Raw genomic sequence first — 15,297 nt, forward strand, 5'->3', positions numbered from 1 at the left:
AAAAAAAAAAAACAGCATACGCAATGTTAATGAACAATTTGACACAATACAAATCAGGGGTCTCTTCCTGTGTGTGTGCAAATACACAGTTGACCCTGGGTATTCGTGGGAACAATAAGCAAAACCATCATATGCCCAATGAAATATATTGTGGACACGTACGCATGCAAAGTGACACACACAAAATTTCAATATGCATTGACTTGTTTGTTGTCTATTTATAATGTAATAAATGAACACATTGTCAAGTTTTTATGACAAGAAAAATGAGACCAAGATGCATAGTTTAAACATAACTCCAACCCCATAAACTTAGTAAAACCAGCCATTTACAACCAAACACCCAAAGTGCCAGAGGATTTTGATTATCTTTGAAGGACCACAGAACATTGTGTTTGCTATACAATATAAACAGAGGACGTACCAAACAAAAGATTAAACTCTCTTCTTTGATCAGAAAATGGTTATTTCTACCAACTGTCATCTGCAGTAGAACATAAGCGAGTTTAAATGAAAATCCAGTCTTGGGGGAAAAAAAAAAAGAGGGGGGTGGGGGAGGTTGTGGAAAGACATATTCAGAGAAAAATTTAGACTATAAAATTTAAACGAACACAGCTACAGGCTCAACTCCAGCTCGATTTCTGAGGCCCGTTACGCTGAGGTCAACTGTGTTCCCCAACTACAGCCAACGGATGGAAACGTGGAGAGATAACAGTACAGTTACTGTATAAGGTTTAATAATTGAATATTTAACTAAATATGCATACTGTCTGTCTCCAATATGTAAAGTACTTTACACATTATTTTTTTTAGGGTACCTCCTTACATATGCATATGGGGGGGAGAGGGGGGGGGCTACATGCTGACATATGGATTTCACTTTGTCGAGGATTTTCAGACCCCATTAACTGCGAAAAACAAGGGAACACTGCATTTCTATCTTAGTTCTTTACAATTTTAACATTCGCCAGAAATGTATGAACATTATGCCATATACAGGGGCACAGATTACACACCATGTTGTTCAATTCTGTCATACATGAGAGTTGTTAATTGGTTACGAACCCAGTAATAAAAGTCGGTGTCAATATAACTCGAGGATGCCGAAGGAGTTGACAATAACTAAACTTTTGGGGTATTTTTTTGCACATGCAGGTTTCGTTTTGTAGAGGAGTTTTACTGTAAAATGAAAAACAAAACTATTATAAGCTTTGTTACTAATTACCTTCTTTGTGTATTTAAGTTTCTCCTTCTCACAGATCTCTAGCAGACGCTCTTCTAGTACCTGGTCATCAAGAGGTTTAAAACGAAACTTGGAACATCTGGAAGTTAAGGGCTCAATGATCCTAAAGAATATAGACATACATGAGGTCCCAAACAGTTATAGAAGTAAACTTTTGTTTTTGTTGGTGTGTGACTCACCTGCTGATGTAATTACATATGAGACAAAAACGTGTGGTACGAGACTCCTTTTCCATTGTTCTCCTGAGGGCAGCCTGAGCTGGTACAGTCATGGAGTCAGCTTCATCCAAGATAATGATCTTAAAAGATGGACATGGCTTCCCACTACAAAGGCAGCACATATCAGGGTTGATGAATTTTAAAGGAAAATCAGGCTCAGGTTGAGAGAAAAGTTGAGAAAAAGGTCAATAAGAGTAATTTTGAGTATTTTTTTTTTTTAATATATGGGATGCGCTGTTAGAACTTATTAATTCATTCTTACTCAGGCCGAGTCCTTGAGAGAGTGAGCTGAGCAAAAACTTTGACTTTCTCCCTGATGACCTGAATGCCTCTTTCATCTGAAGCATTGAGCTCAAGAACTCTTTGCTTGTAAAGCTCTGGACTGGAGAGAAAGAAGATAAAGTTGACGGCAGTCAACACTCAAGACTTGGTTGTCATATACAGTGCAATGTCTACTTTCTCATGGATGCAAAATTGAACACCCTACTCACCCATAAAGTTCTCTTGCAGCAGCTAATATGGTAGAGGTCTTTCCTGTTCCAGGTGGACCGTAGAAGAGCAAATTTGGAAGCTAAATTGGTCACAAGAGCATAAGGGGCAGAAATAAATTGAAAGTATGTACAACGCTCTTGAGTTACAGTTTACATTTACGTATACTGTATATGCGCACAGTAGAGCTAGGCAATAAAATGATTTAGTTTCATAATTCATCTTTTCTTAAATGGCCATTTTATTAATCAGTTCAATTGTATAAATGAGATTTTGCAAAAGTGGCTGAATTGATTTACTGCACGTTTACATAGCACGGTAACTTACAGTAATGAAGGCATTTCATGCACAAGCTATAAATTTGAATATATAACTTGTGCACATAGAAAATATTAATAAAACATGTAAAATCAGTATGCATTATTGTTGTCAGAACATTATGAATGACATTATCTGAATAGCAAAACACTCAACAGCCTTAACACAACAGGAAAAATACAGGATTCTCTAATTCATTTCAAATCACCTGCATGGCAACATTTTGGTTTTGCAGTTCAAGAAAAGCATGGTAAAATATTGGTAAAACAAAGACATTTTGTAAACAACAAAAAAAACAACACCATGCTAACATGTGCAGTATGCATTTTAGTTAACTATTCACTATTCAGGAGGAGGAAAAATCTCAGCTGCCTGCTTGCCTCTTCTTAACGTGGAGGAGCAACGCTCTACACGACCCCCCCCCCCCCTCCCGCAAATAATTGCGCTTCTCACCCTATCTCTAAAGGGAGAGCCCGGACACCCTGCAAAGGAAACTCTGTTCACTGCTTGTATGCAGTATCTTGTTCTTTTGGTCACAACTCACACCAGAGGCAGGAATGCAGATTGACTGGTAAATAAAGATAGTTGCCTTTTGACTTACTCCTTCTTCATTGGGGGATCAATGCAGAGTCCGCCAGAGTCCTGCAAAGGATGGAGACCTGCTCCACTGTTCCATGGTAAGACAAAATTCACACCGCTTACTCTGAATCTGATGTTGAACTTCCAGATGAATCCTCCTGTTCAGCACCCCTTTATAGAGTTTAGCTGGGAAGCTGAAGAGTGTCATCCCTATGCAATAGGGAGCACCAGCCTAGTCTGCCAATCAAAAGAATGTTCCTAATGTCCATGCGAAGTTATACAGGTATGTCAACCAGGGTAGCCCCACAACCAAAGCCTTTAGCAACTCTGGGCAGATCGCATCCACACCTGGGGCCTTGCCACCCTTGAGGTTTTTAACCACCTTGGTGAGAGAGACTGCAACCCCCCACCCCCCTATAAAGAAGTGACAGTGGGGAGAGTGCTTCAAAGACACCAACTTCACCTTGCAATACCTCAACTTAAGGTTAGCAACTTGCCTCTCCATGATAAACAGTGTATATGGTGCAGTGCTTTTTACTGAGATCCCTAATGGTCGACCAATTTCCTCTGAGCCATTCAGAAATTGTTTTCCATAGCCCCCCTGAACTTAACCCACATCCGAGTTTTTACAAACGCTGAAGTGGTTTTACGCTTGGTCAGCTATTACAGTGGACCCTCGTGTTACAACGTCCCTCATTTACGTTATTTTCATGTTGTGACGTGGAATACTGAGTTTTTTCATCCCCTCTTTATGACATTTTCCCGGATTTGCAATTGTCAGGACCCTAGGAGCTTGGCTGTATTTGTGTTGTTTCGTCTTCATCTGCAGTCGTTTTTAGGTAATTACAATTATTTTTAGTTACCGTCCCTGCAACGTGTCACTGCAATTCTGCTATTGGTCGGCGTCTCCTCACGGAGATGGTGGTCTGCTATTGGTTGGCCTCACTTGTTTCAAAATGGCGGAACGGTAACTGATTGAGAGTAGTTACAAAACCGTATTTATCGTGCATTTTACTGCTTAATTCAAATATGAAAGGGTTAGCCATGGGTCCCAAGATATAAGATGGAGATAATAACATGGGCATAACAAGTGGCAGTCAAAAGGTAAATAAATCCTTTCTACATTTCTACATGTTTTCTGATTGTATACATGTATATTATATGTACGGAGCACTTACTATACTATTTTGGTACCAATTTTTAATAAGTATGTACAATTTTGATGTTTTGACCTGGGGTTCTAAACGCATTAGCTATTTAACATAGGTTTGGATTGCCCGTCATACGACAAATTCGCTTCACGACCCCAACCGTGGAACGGATTAATGTCGTAACACGGGGGCCAACTGTATATGGAAAGAAATACGAAGAAGGCTAAACTAGCCAAGCCTAGACTACCCTCATTTGGGAATATGGCCACAAGTCATTCAAAGGTAATTAAATCCTTTATATATTTTTTTATTCATGATGATATTTAATTGTACTGTATGCACTGACTATACTATTTTGATAACAATTTTTAATATGTACAGTGCACCCTTGTTTATCGCGGCAGATACGTTCCAGCGCCGGCCGCGATAGCTGAACATCCGCAAAGTAGCGCCCCCAACTTTTCACATAAAAAAAAAAAAACTTTTTGAAGTTTTTAAACGTGAAAAGTCTTCATGCTATACACATTTAAGACAAATATTATTGCAATACACATATTTACTTAAATCTTAAATTATTAAAGCTTATATTGTACACTTCAGTAGTGAACTTGGGGAGGAGAGCGAGACAGAGAGCGCATCGCTGGAGCATCTCATCCACAAAGCTGCTCAGATCAATGGACTCATATAGCTCAACAATGTGTCTTTTATTTTACTTTCAACTTCACAACTGAACGTGGCAAATCCAAAACAATAAACCGAACTGTATTTCTATTCATGCTCACGCCGTCATCACCCGCCAATATAATGTAAACAAGCCCCCCGCTCAACGTTGTAGGACTCGACTTAGCTGTCCCGTGACATGATCACTCCAACCAGAGCACACAAAGGACCTCACCCTGTATACACACGCGCGGATGCAATGCACCCTCATGTACATCAACCCAGCGGCAACGAGGAAATTATAACTATGGTCATATTAGCAGCGGCCCGAACGTTGTATTAAAGTCTAACAGTAATTATATATATATATATATATATATATATATATATATATATGCGCTACTTTAATGGGTAATTAATATTGTGACATATTCATAGCTGATTGTACTTACATGAGAGCGAGAGGGAAATCGCCAGGAGACTAAGTCAATGTAAGAAGTCAGTAAGTTTAGCGACAACGTGTTAAAAATATTATTTTGAAAATCCGAGATGGATATCAAAAAGTTATTCGCCCACAGCAGGGATAATGCAGCAGGAATGAGGAAGGTATCCTAGCTAGCTAGACATCTCAAGTATATCTTAAATTAATGCTAAGTTAGCTCACGTTATTCCTTGTGTGAAGATAACCATATTTGTTTGTTGTGGGAATTTCCACTGATTTTAAACAGCATGAAACGATGTTAATGTTGACAATGCCGCACTAAGATTGTTTCAGTTGACAGATATAGTGTCTGGATCAGGGGTGTCAGCCTTTTCTGGCCCGCAACCAGGTTTAATCCGGACTGCGAGATGAGTGAAATATAAAAATTTGTGATTTGTGAAATATAAAAATGAGCTGAATTTTTCAATGAATGAAAAATTTGAAAGGTTTTATGTTTAATCGTAACTTTAATAAAATAAAATTTCACAGTGGACTTGTCTGTCCTGACAAAGATTATGGGATCTGTCTCCCCTTTTCTGAAAATACCTTCTAAAAAGTGTCTCTAGGCTCGGAAGAGGGGGGTGAAAGATGGCGGCGTAGAAAGTGGTTGACTTTCCAGAGCTCCTCACCACGACACTGATATCTTCATTATAACTCTACATCCACGCTAACTTACACATTTGACAGTGTAATATGAACATTGATGCTTACTTTTTGAGAAGATCTGACAAGATGCCACTTAAAGACGGTAAGAAATCATCGAAGACGAACAAGTCAGAAGTCGATGCTGGCGCGCCTGGCACCGCTCCGGCGGAGGAAGAGCGACTTTTGGCTAGCGGCACTGGCGATAACCTCGACCCGTCTTTACGTCAAACTATTCGGGAGATAACAGCGAATATAACCCGTGTGATTGGTGAGAAACTGGGACCATTATCCGAAGCGTTGCAGGCCCATGCAGTGGCACTTCAGAAGTTTGACGAGCGAGCCACCGAGGCAGAGAGTCGAATCAATGCAGTGGAACGCAGCTCCGACCAAGCGGAATCGAGGATACAGTCACTTGAAAAGCAAGTTCAGAGCATGGCTGATCACATTGACGATCTCGAGAATAGAGGCAGGAGGAAAAATATACGACTCGTTGGATTGCCAGAAGATGTGGAGGGTTCTCAACCAACTAAATTTTTCGAGAACTGGATACCGGACCTGTTCGGGCTGGAGACGAAAACGGGGCGCGTGAAGATTGAGAGAGCTCATCGCACACTAGCTCCTAAACCAGGGCCCAACCAGCGACCCCGACCCGTCCTAATCAGGTTCCATAATTTTGCGGACAGGCAGACGGTGTTGGACGCGGCAAGACGCAACGGGACCGTGAAATACCAGGAGTCCACCATCATGTTCTTCCAGGATCTGTCGGCTGCCGTTGTACGGAAACTAAAGGGCTTTAACGATGTGAAGAGACGCCTGAGGGACATGGGAGCTAAGTATATGATGCTTTACCCGGCGACATTGAAAGTAATCCATGGCGGAGTTACTAAAATGTTCGACTCTCCCACCCAAGCCACGGCCTTTGTTGACACTCTCAAATAGGCTACACGTGAGTCACCAAATGATTTGGTTTGAGGTTGCTAATTTCACTCTAGTGGTGTTTAAATTTGGAGTTGTATGGGAGGTTAACTGAGTCCAGTTATGGAAAAGGTTATGGTAATCCCCTGGTTACCATTTGGGGAAGCTTTCTTGTTAGTGCTGTTGGCACGTCTATTATCTATGTTATATGTTGTCTTTTTCTTGTCTTTTTTTTTTAGCTGGGTAACTGTCAGGTGCATAACAATTATGGAAGCTAAAATGCAGTTGGGAGTTTGTACTATTTTGACTACAAAAAGTTATGACGTGTGATACATTGAGACTGTGTACATGGAACATCAAGGGAAGCCACTCGCCTGTCAAAAGAAAGAAGATATTACTAGCCCTAAAAAAAGAAAACATTGACATTGCTCTGTTGCAAGAGACACACTTAAACGATGAGGAACATTTAAAACTGCAACAATGTGGCTTTGATCAAATTTATTTTTCATCTTTCACTTCCAAAAGCAGAGGGGTGGCAATCTTAATCAGGAGGAACTTACCTATTAGGGTCTCAAAATGTGTCAAGGACAAACATGGGCGGTTTGTACTTATTGCAGCCTCCTTAAATGGGGAAGAAGTAGCTATTTTGAATGTCTACTGCCCCCCATGCCACCCCCCCAATTTTCTGAATGATGCATTTGCAAAGTTGTCTGATCTTGCAGTGGAGAACACTATTGTAGGAGGAGACTTTAATTGTCTCATGAACCCATTGATGGACAGGTTTCCTTTGGGTGCTTTATCCCTGTCAAAACAGACTAAACAAATTGCTGGTCTTTTTGAGGACTCAGGGTATGTGGACGTATGGAGAACATTGCATCCCGCGGATAAAGAATTTACCTTTTTCTCCCATCCGCATAAATGCCACACAAGGATTGATTATTTTTTTACCCCGAAACAATTGGTAGAATCAGTGGCCTCTTGTACAATCGGAAACATTATAATATCTGATCATGCCGCGGTTTATTTGGATTTCACGTTTAAAGGTCTTACTAAAAAACCCATAGGGTGGAGAATGGACACTTCAATCTTGAAAGATCACAAATTTATATCATATTTCACAACAGAATTTAGGCTGTTTCTCTCTATCAACTCTTCATCAACTAATAACCCATCTCTACTGTGGGAGACCTCTAAAGCCTTTGCTAGGGGGCGAATCATCTCTTACACTGCTAGCAAAAGACGCAAAAGCACAGAACAGCAAGTTTTACTGGAAAAAAGACTCCATATTTCAGAGAAGGAATACGTCAATAAACCTACTGCAGCTAAGTTAAAGGAAATCACGGCTATCCGCTCCACACTGGACTCTTTGTTAACTAAGAAGGCAGGGGAAAAGTTAGGTTATGCAAAACAAAGATTATTTGAGCATGGGGACAAATCGGGTAAATACTTAGCTTATTTGACGAAAAAAAGAAGGGCTGCCCAAACTATCGGGTCAATTGTAGATGGGACGGGTTCTTGCGTTTCTGATTCCAAGTATATTAACAATGCTTTTAAGAACTTCTATACAGACTTATATCAATCAGAACAGACCAATAACGCTGAAACATTGATGGAAGCTTTCTTCTCCAAACTTGATTTGCCAACTATATCGCAGGACCAGAAGTCCATCTTAAATGCTCAGATCTCTATGACCGAATTGCGCGAGGCCGTCCAGCGTCTTCAGACAGGGAAGACACCAGGCAGTGATGGCCTTGGTAGCGAGTTTTATAAAGAATTTCAAAATCTCCTATTAGAACCCATGATGAATATGTTTAATCATTCGTTTGAGACTGGCACTCTCCCGTCTTCTCTGAGAGAAGCCAATATTTCTCTAATCCTTAAAAAAGGGAAGTGTCCAGAGGACTGCGCCTCATATAGGCCGATTTCACTCCTTAATACAGATTTAAAATTTTTATCTAAAGTGCTAGCAAGAAGGCTGGAAGACCTTCTACCAATTATAATCAAAGAGGATCAAACTGGCTTCATTAAGGGTCGTAATTCGTGCAACATTAGAAAGCTACTAAATATTATTCAACTGTCTCAACACCAGGCAATGGACGGCCTCGTAGTTTCCCTAGATGCGGAGAAGGCCTTTGATCGAGTCGAATGGTCCTACTTATTCTACACACTTGAACAGTTTGGATTGGGTGAGGGCTTTATTAAATGGGTGAGGGTTCTATATACCCAGCCATTGGCTGCAGTCATAACCAATGGACTGAAATCAACTAATTTTGAGGTCCAGAGGGGAAACAGACAGGGTTGTCCTCTGTCCCCACTTCTATTTGCAATTGCAATTGAACCCCTAGCAGAAGTAATTAGGCAAGACCCTTTAATAAGTGGAATTAATGTTGGCAGAAAATCGCATAAAATTACATTATATGCTGACGATGTCTTATTATCTTTGTTGAACCCTTCTATATCAGTCCCACGTCTAATCCAGACTATTGCCCGGTTTTCCGCCTTTTCCGGATACAAAATTAACTTTTCCAAGTCCGAGGCAATGCCTCTGGGCAACTTGCGGCAGCTGCCAGATAATCCCAATCCGTTCCCACTCAAATGGTCCTCTGCTGGCTTTACATACCTCGGTGTCTTTATCACGCCTCAATTTAATCAGATGTTTCACGCCAACTTTGATCCACTCTTTGACAAAATTAGGCAGGATCTGGAGAGATGGACTAATCTTCCCATATCATGGCTAGGCCGAATCTCACTTTTAAAGATGAATGTCCTCCAGCGCTTGCTCTATCCAATGCAGATGATCCCCATTTTATTCAATCATAAAATAATAAAAAAACTGAATGGCTGGTTCAGTTCCTTTATATGGAACAAGCACCGACCACGGATCAAGATGTCAGTGTTGCAATTACCAAGCGCTTTGGGTGGGCTAGACTTCCCGGACATTAAAAGATACCAATTGAGTGCCCATTTAAGGTACATAGCTGACTGGATTAAAGATGATATTTCGTCAATTTGGCTTGACATCGAAAAATCCCTTTCCAACTGTCCCCTCAAAAATTTACTTTTTATTGCCAAATTGAAATCTATTAAAGAACAGTGCCACAACCCAGTTACAGTTAACACGTTCAGAGCATGGAGGAACATACAACATTTGACAGGGAGATCAGGGCTTACTTCTGTTTTCACCCCAATCACTTGCAACCCTGACTTCCTTCCAGGGATCTTAGATTCGGCTTTCAGTCGCTGGACAGCTAAGGGAATTTCTTCTTTGGGTGATCTCTTTGATGGTAGTGTCCTCATGTCATTTAACCAGATTGTGGACAAATATAACGTAGCAAAAAAGGATCTTTTTCTTTATTTTCACATCAGAGATTTTATTGTTAAAGACACATCTCTGCTCACCGACATGAATGTCACAAAAATTGAAAAAAAGGTATTTCTTGCTGACGGGAAATCTTCCATTAGTGCCTTTTTTTATGATCTAAGGGTCTGCTCAAATCTGAATACTCGGGCGCTGGGCATGATCTGGGAGAGGGAAATGGGTGCAGTGATTACTGATGAGATATGGGAGGATATCTGGGAGGAGGCCAAGAAAATCACAATATGTAACAGGACACGAGCATTACAGCTCAAGATATTGCACAGAGCACATGTTGCTCCAAATCGCCTCTCTAGATTTAGAAAGGATGTTTCCCCATTCTGCCTCAAGTGTAAGACAGAGATTGGTGACCTTACTCACTGTCTCTGGTCTTGTGTGAAAATACAAAAATTTTGGACAGATGTCTTGTTCGAAATTCAAAAGGTTTGGAAGATCGAACTTGACCTTGACCCTGTTTCTCTCCTCCTGGGCCTTCCCAGTGGCCGTGTGACTAATGTGTATGAGAAGAAACTGTACAATATTCTGACATTTTGTGCCAGGAAAAGTATTCTGCTTCATTGGATTTTGGACAAGGCTCCATCAATTGGGGTATGGCACAGGACAATACTGGAATATATACCCCTGGACTTTTTGACCTGTCTCTCACACTCAAAAACCAATGTCTTTAATAGAACCTGGAGACCTTTTCTGGACTATATCGATGCGAACATATCTGCTATAATGTTAAGAGCATTTGTGTAAAAACCGGACTGACAAGCTCTTGTCATACTTGTACTGGGCTCCCTCTGCAAATTGAAACTTGAATTGTTCCTATGACTGGCTTTATTGCATTTTGTACTGTTTTAATGTACCTGACATCGCTGCAATTTATTTATTTATTTTTTGTGTGTGTGTATGTGTATGTATGTGTGTATGTATATATATGTATATATATATGTGTATGTGTATGCATGTGTGTGTATATGTATATATATAATGTTGGTTTTTTTTTTTGGTGTTTGTGTGTACTTGTTGGATTTGTTTCTACTTTGTCCTAGTTTCGTCTTCTGTACATATCTGTTTTGATGGTTGTATTTTCTGTCTGTAAAAAGTAAAAAATGAATAAAATATATATATAAAAAAAAAAGTGTCTCTAGGCCCAAAGCAAAGTCAACTCAGCATTTTTTTTTTCCTATCAGTGAAATTAAACAAACACACACTCAAAGGAAAAAGCGAAACAGCGGACAGTTTTGTATTGTAGTCAGTAGAGTTCGCACGACAGGGCGCGATGGCACGTTGGGCGGCGTGATGGCATGTCGGGCGACGCGATGGACGTGAATGGAGCAATGAGAGTCGCAGCGCGACGCCACTTGATGATGCGCGGCACTAAATTTCGCCTGTTGCGTGAAGTTAATTTTTTTTTTGAACTTTATTCGCGTGTCGCATCGTGACAGCCAATCAACTTTGGGAACGTTCAATGTCTCACGCAGAGGGCAAGAATGAATCATGGCGGCCACCGGGAGCCATCCAACACGGCCAGCCGAGCTTTCAATACAAAACGAAGCCAAGCAAGAGCACTCACCTGTCTTGTAGAATGGCGGTAGGGAGAACTTGGGATGACTGGTATGTGTAGCATTTACTTTCTTTTTTAACAGCAATTGAACCGTAGTTACTGTGCCAAGATAACAATAGTGCAGCATTGACAGCTCAGGATTTAAGCACGGTATCGGCCACTTGATTGTGACGTTGAAACTTTTTTTTTTTTCCGGCAGACGATTATTGCCGCAAAGTGAGGGACACACAGTGTAAAAAAGAATAAAGTTGCTGTAGGAGAAAATATTGCCTCTGCTACATCCCGGAAAAGTGAAAAGTTCTCAGCAATGCTCTTCTTTCCGGATCTACCGTAAAGTGCACAGCAAGCTCGCTGCCTTCCCCTCCCCTCGCCTCGACAAAAAGTACAACAGCGACAGAAAGCCCCGTGAATGAGCGTAGCGATGTGAATTTTCACGTTTGGTGTGCACGTAGCATAAGGATTGCCTTTTCAGACTATACTTGGCAGTGAAAGCATTAATGTCGACCTCTGATATATATATTTCAAGTTCTCGAACACTCCTACTAAAAGTAGAAATGTGCAATAATGATTATTTAATGGTGAGCAACACAATAGACAGAAACATGAGCTTGGCACACTTACATCTGCTCCTTGTATGGACTTCTTCAACACCGCTATGGCTTCTTCCTGAAAGGCGACTTCATCAACACACTTTGGCCTACTACAATAAAATACCACAGAATATCATTTCACCACTGTGTACTTCTGTTAAGATGTTTGCACTGTTCTAACAGTCCTGTGATTAAGACACAAAACGGTTGATACATTTCAATGGCTAGGGAAGTGCAAAACAAAATATTTAGTAAATTTGTGTGTTTTTGTTCATGTTTTCTGCAATGTAAATTTGCTTTCTGAAACATTAACATGTTTTGGCTTTTAATAATTTGTTTTGTTCAATAATTTGTTTAAGTTTTTATAATTTGTTTTGTGAAATAAATTTGTTTTTGCTTATTTGGTTTGTAAAAAATACATTTGTTTTTGCCTTTGCTCATTTGTTTTATAAATGTACATTTGCTTTAACTTTAGTTAATTTGTTTTCTGAAATGTAGATGTATTTCAACTTGTATTAATGTGTGTTTTTAAAAGTAAATTTGTTTCAAGTTTCATTAATTTCCTTCCATTCGTCCATTTTCTACTGCTTTATCCAAAGTCAGGTTGAGGGGGCTGCAGCTCCAGCAAGAAAGCACATTCTTCTATCTCCTTTAACCACTTCAACTTTTCCAGGAGTAGGAACGTAGCTCAAAGCTTCACCTTTCACCTCAGCTCTTTCTTTACCACAATAGGTTGATAAAGTTTGCATCTCTAATACACTGTTGATCTCCCGTTACAGCCAGCCCTCACTTGTGAAAAAGACCCAGAGATACTTTAACGCCTCTGCTTGGGGTAGGACCTCATCCCAGACTTGGAGTGGGCACGCCAACTTTTTCCAACTGAGGAACTTGGTCTCAGATATGGAGATGTTTAATATTAATCCCAGCCACCCCAATCAGCTGCAAAAATATCTTAGTTTGAATCGGTAATCGTTTACTGCCCAAGGCACCTCACACAGAACTCCCTGAGGGACACGGTTGACCATGTCCACAAAATACATGTCGAACTGCTATGGGCCTTAATCATCCTACTGAGGGTTCAGAGCTGGTCCACTGTGGTCCCGGGATAAGACAAAAACCACATTGCTCCAACTAAATCTGAATTTCAACTTCCTAATGTATCCTACTCCTCCAGCAACCCTGATTAGCTCTTGCCAGCAGAACTAAGGAGCGTATCGTATTTTCCGCACTATAAGATGCACCTAAAAGCCTAATTTTTTTTTAAAAAGCTGATTTTGCGCCTGATAATCAGGTGTGCCTTATGTATGGATCAATACTGAGATTGGGATTCGTAGATGGGGAATGAACCGATAAAGTAAGCTTTGCCTGTTTCTTTTGTGTGTTAACAAGTGAACAAGGTTGGTCATATTGACATTGAGTTTTTATGCTATAGAGTTATTGTTATTACTGTGAGTATTACTATATTGTGATTGAAAAAGTTTTAAAATATGTCATTGGTTGAGGGTGCGCCTTATAATCTGGTGCGCCTTTTAAATGGAAACAAGTTTTAAAATATGTCATTAATTGAGTGTGCGCCTTATAATCCGGTGCGCCTTATAGTGAGGGAAATACGTTAATTCCTCCGTATTTGGAACAAAACCTATGCCCCTTCTTAAATATGGGGTCAACTCCCACAGTCTGCCAATCCAGAGTTGCTGACACCAATGTCCATACAACAATGCAGAGGTGTGTCAGCCAAGACCATCGTACAACATCCGGAGCCTTTCGGAACTCCTGGCGGATCTCATCCACGCCAGAGGGCTTGCTGCCAAGGAACTTTTAAACTACCACATTTACTTCAAGCAATGAGATAGAAGAGGCCGACTCAGGGTGCTCAGCCTTTGCTTCCATAGAAGGAAGATTGTCTGTAGCATTGAGGAGGTCTTTAAAGTATTTTCTCCTCCATCCCACAACATTTCAACTCGAGGTCAGCAGTAGCTCATAGCAAGAGGGGATGATCAGAATTTCTTTGTGGTCCAGTAGTCATTTTCTATGGCCTTGAGAATTGGCCAAGTAGTGATCAGTTCGAACCCTAGTGTACAAAATGTGGCCCCAAAGACGCCGACGGCAACTCACTGCACGCTTAATTTATATTTTTAAAAATGATCATTCAACTATAATGAGTATAAATTAATAGTACAATGTGGATTCTGTAATTTTGTGTTGACTACTTTACCTGCAGTAGTTAGCCATAGACGACAAAAAAAGAAAATTACCTGCGGCAGCACACACAATGAGAGCTACATTTGCAGATGCCCGTTAAGGTAGATGGGGATGGGAGGGTGGCCAATCTGGTTATCGCCCAATACCTACTTGATACTAATAATTTCATATACGTTATACAAGCTGTGCAATCTGTAAACTTGAGAAGGGGAAGGAGGAAGCTTCCCGGATTCACGAAGGGTAAAACTGTGAGTCCCAATTCTGCTGTCTTTCTACTAAATAGCACAACATGACAGGACCAATGCATATTCAAGTCTCCGCTTGATTTTGACCCCCTTCACATCAGTCTCGCTCTACGGTACTGCTCTCGCTTTCTCACACCAGTCACTCAATACTATTTTCTGTGCTCAAAATCTATTTATGCTCGCCCAAATTTTTTTTCTGCGCTCAAAATCTATTTTTGCTTGCTGGTGACAAATGTAATTGCTTACTTGGAGGGTGTTTTAGACATTTGTTTTCTTAAACTATAATTTGTTTCTACCTTGTTTCTACGTTTGGTCACTTAAACCTGTGAGCCTGGAAGCCCCCCCCCCCTGATTTTGCCCAAATTGGGTTTTTTGAGTTTTTCCCTTCCCTTTCTGGAAGCTTTGAAAGGGGATGCTGTTGTGTACCTACACCGAAAAGATGTCTCTGGAAGTCTCGACATGACCTCTTTTCACCTGTAAAGCCCTTTGAGACTTCGGTGATTCAGGGCTATACAAAGAAAATTTGATTGATTGATTGATTGGTGAAGATGTTTGTGTCGCACTTCCCAGCTATCGTTTTAGGCAGTAGTGTGCTGGAAGATACAGTACATTTGACAAACTATGTAGTAGATA

The 15,297-nt window shown here is 40.5% G+C and overlaps 1 protein-coding gene across 9 annotated transcripts in view; it reads right to left on the reverse strand.

Moving 5' to 3' along the window:
* The window catches only part of rfc4 (replication factor C (activator 1) 4), a 75,740-nt gene that overhangs the window by 37,081 nt on the left and 23,362 nt on the right, over positions 1 to 15,297 (reverse strand). For all 9 annotated transcript variants that reach the window (XM_088426640.1, XM_088426638.1, XM_088426639.1 and 6 more), the window contains 5 exons: positions 12,249 to 12,327; positions 1,953 to 2,032; positions 1,724 to 1,843; positions 1,423 to 1,566; positions 1,226 to 1,346 (listed from right to left, as the gene is read on the reverse strand). In XM_088426640.1, the coding sequence (XP_088282766.1) occupies positions 1,226 to 1,346; positions 1,423 to 1,566; positions 1,724 to 1,843; positions 1,953 to 2,032; positions 12,249 to 12,327 (544 nt within the window). The remainder of the gene's footprint in view (positions 1 to 1,225; positions 1,347 to 1,422; positions 1,567 to 1,723; positions 1,844 to 1,952; positions 2,033 to 12,248; positions 12,328 to 15,297) is intronic.

This window comes from Hippichthys cyanospilos, chromosome 10 (assembly GCF_059441005.1).
Source record: "Hippichthys cyanospilos isolate Australia breed blue-spotted pipefish chromosome 10, RoL_Hcya_1.0, whole genome shotgun sequence".
In the NCBI taxonomy this organism is placed as follows: Eukaryota; Metazoa; Chordata; class Actinopteri; order Syngnathiformes; family Syngnathidae; genus Hippichthys; species Hippichthys cyanospilos.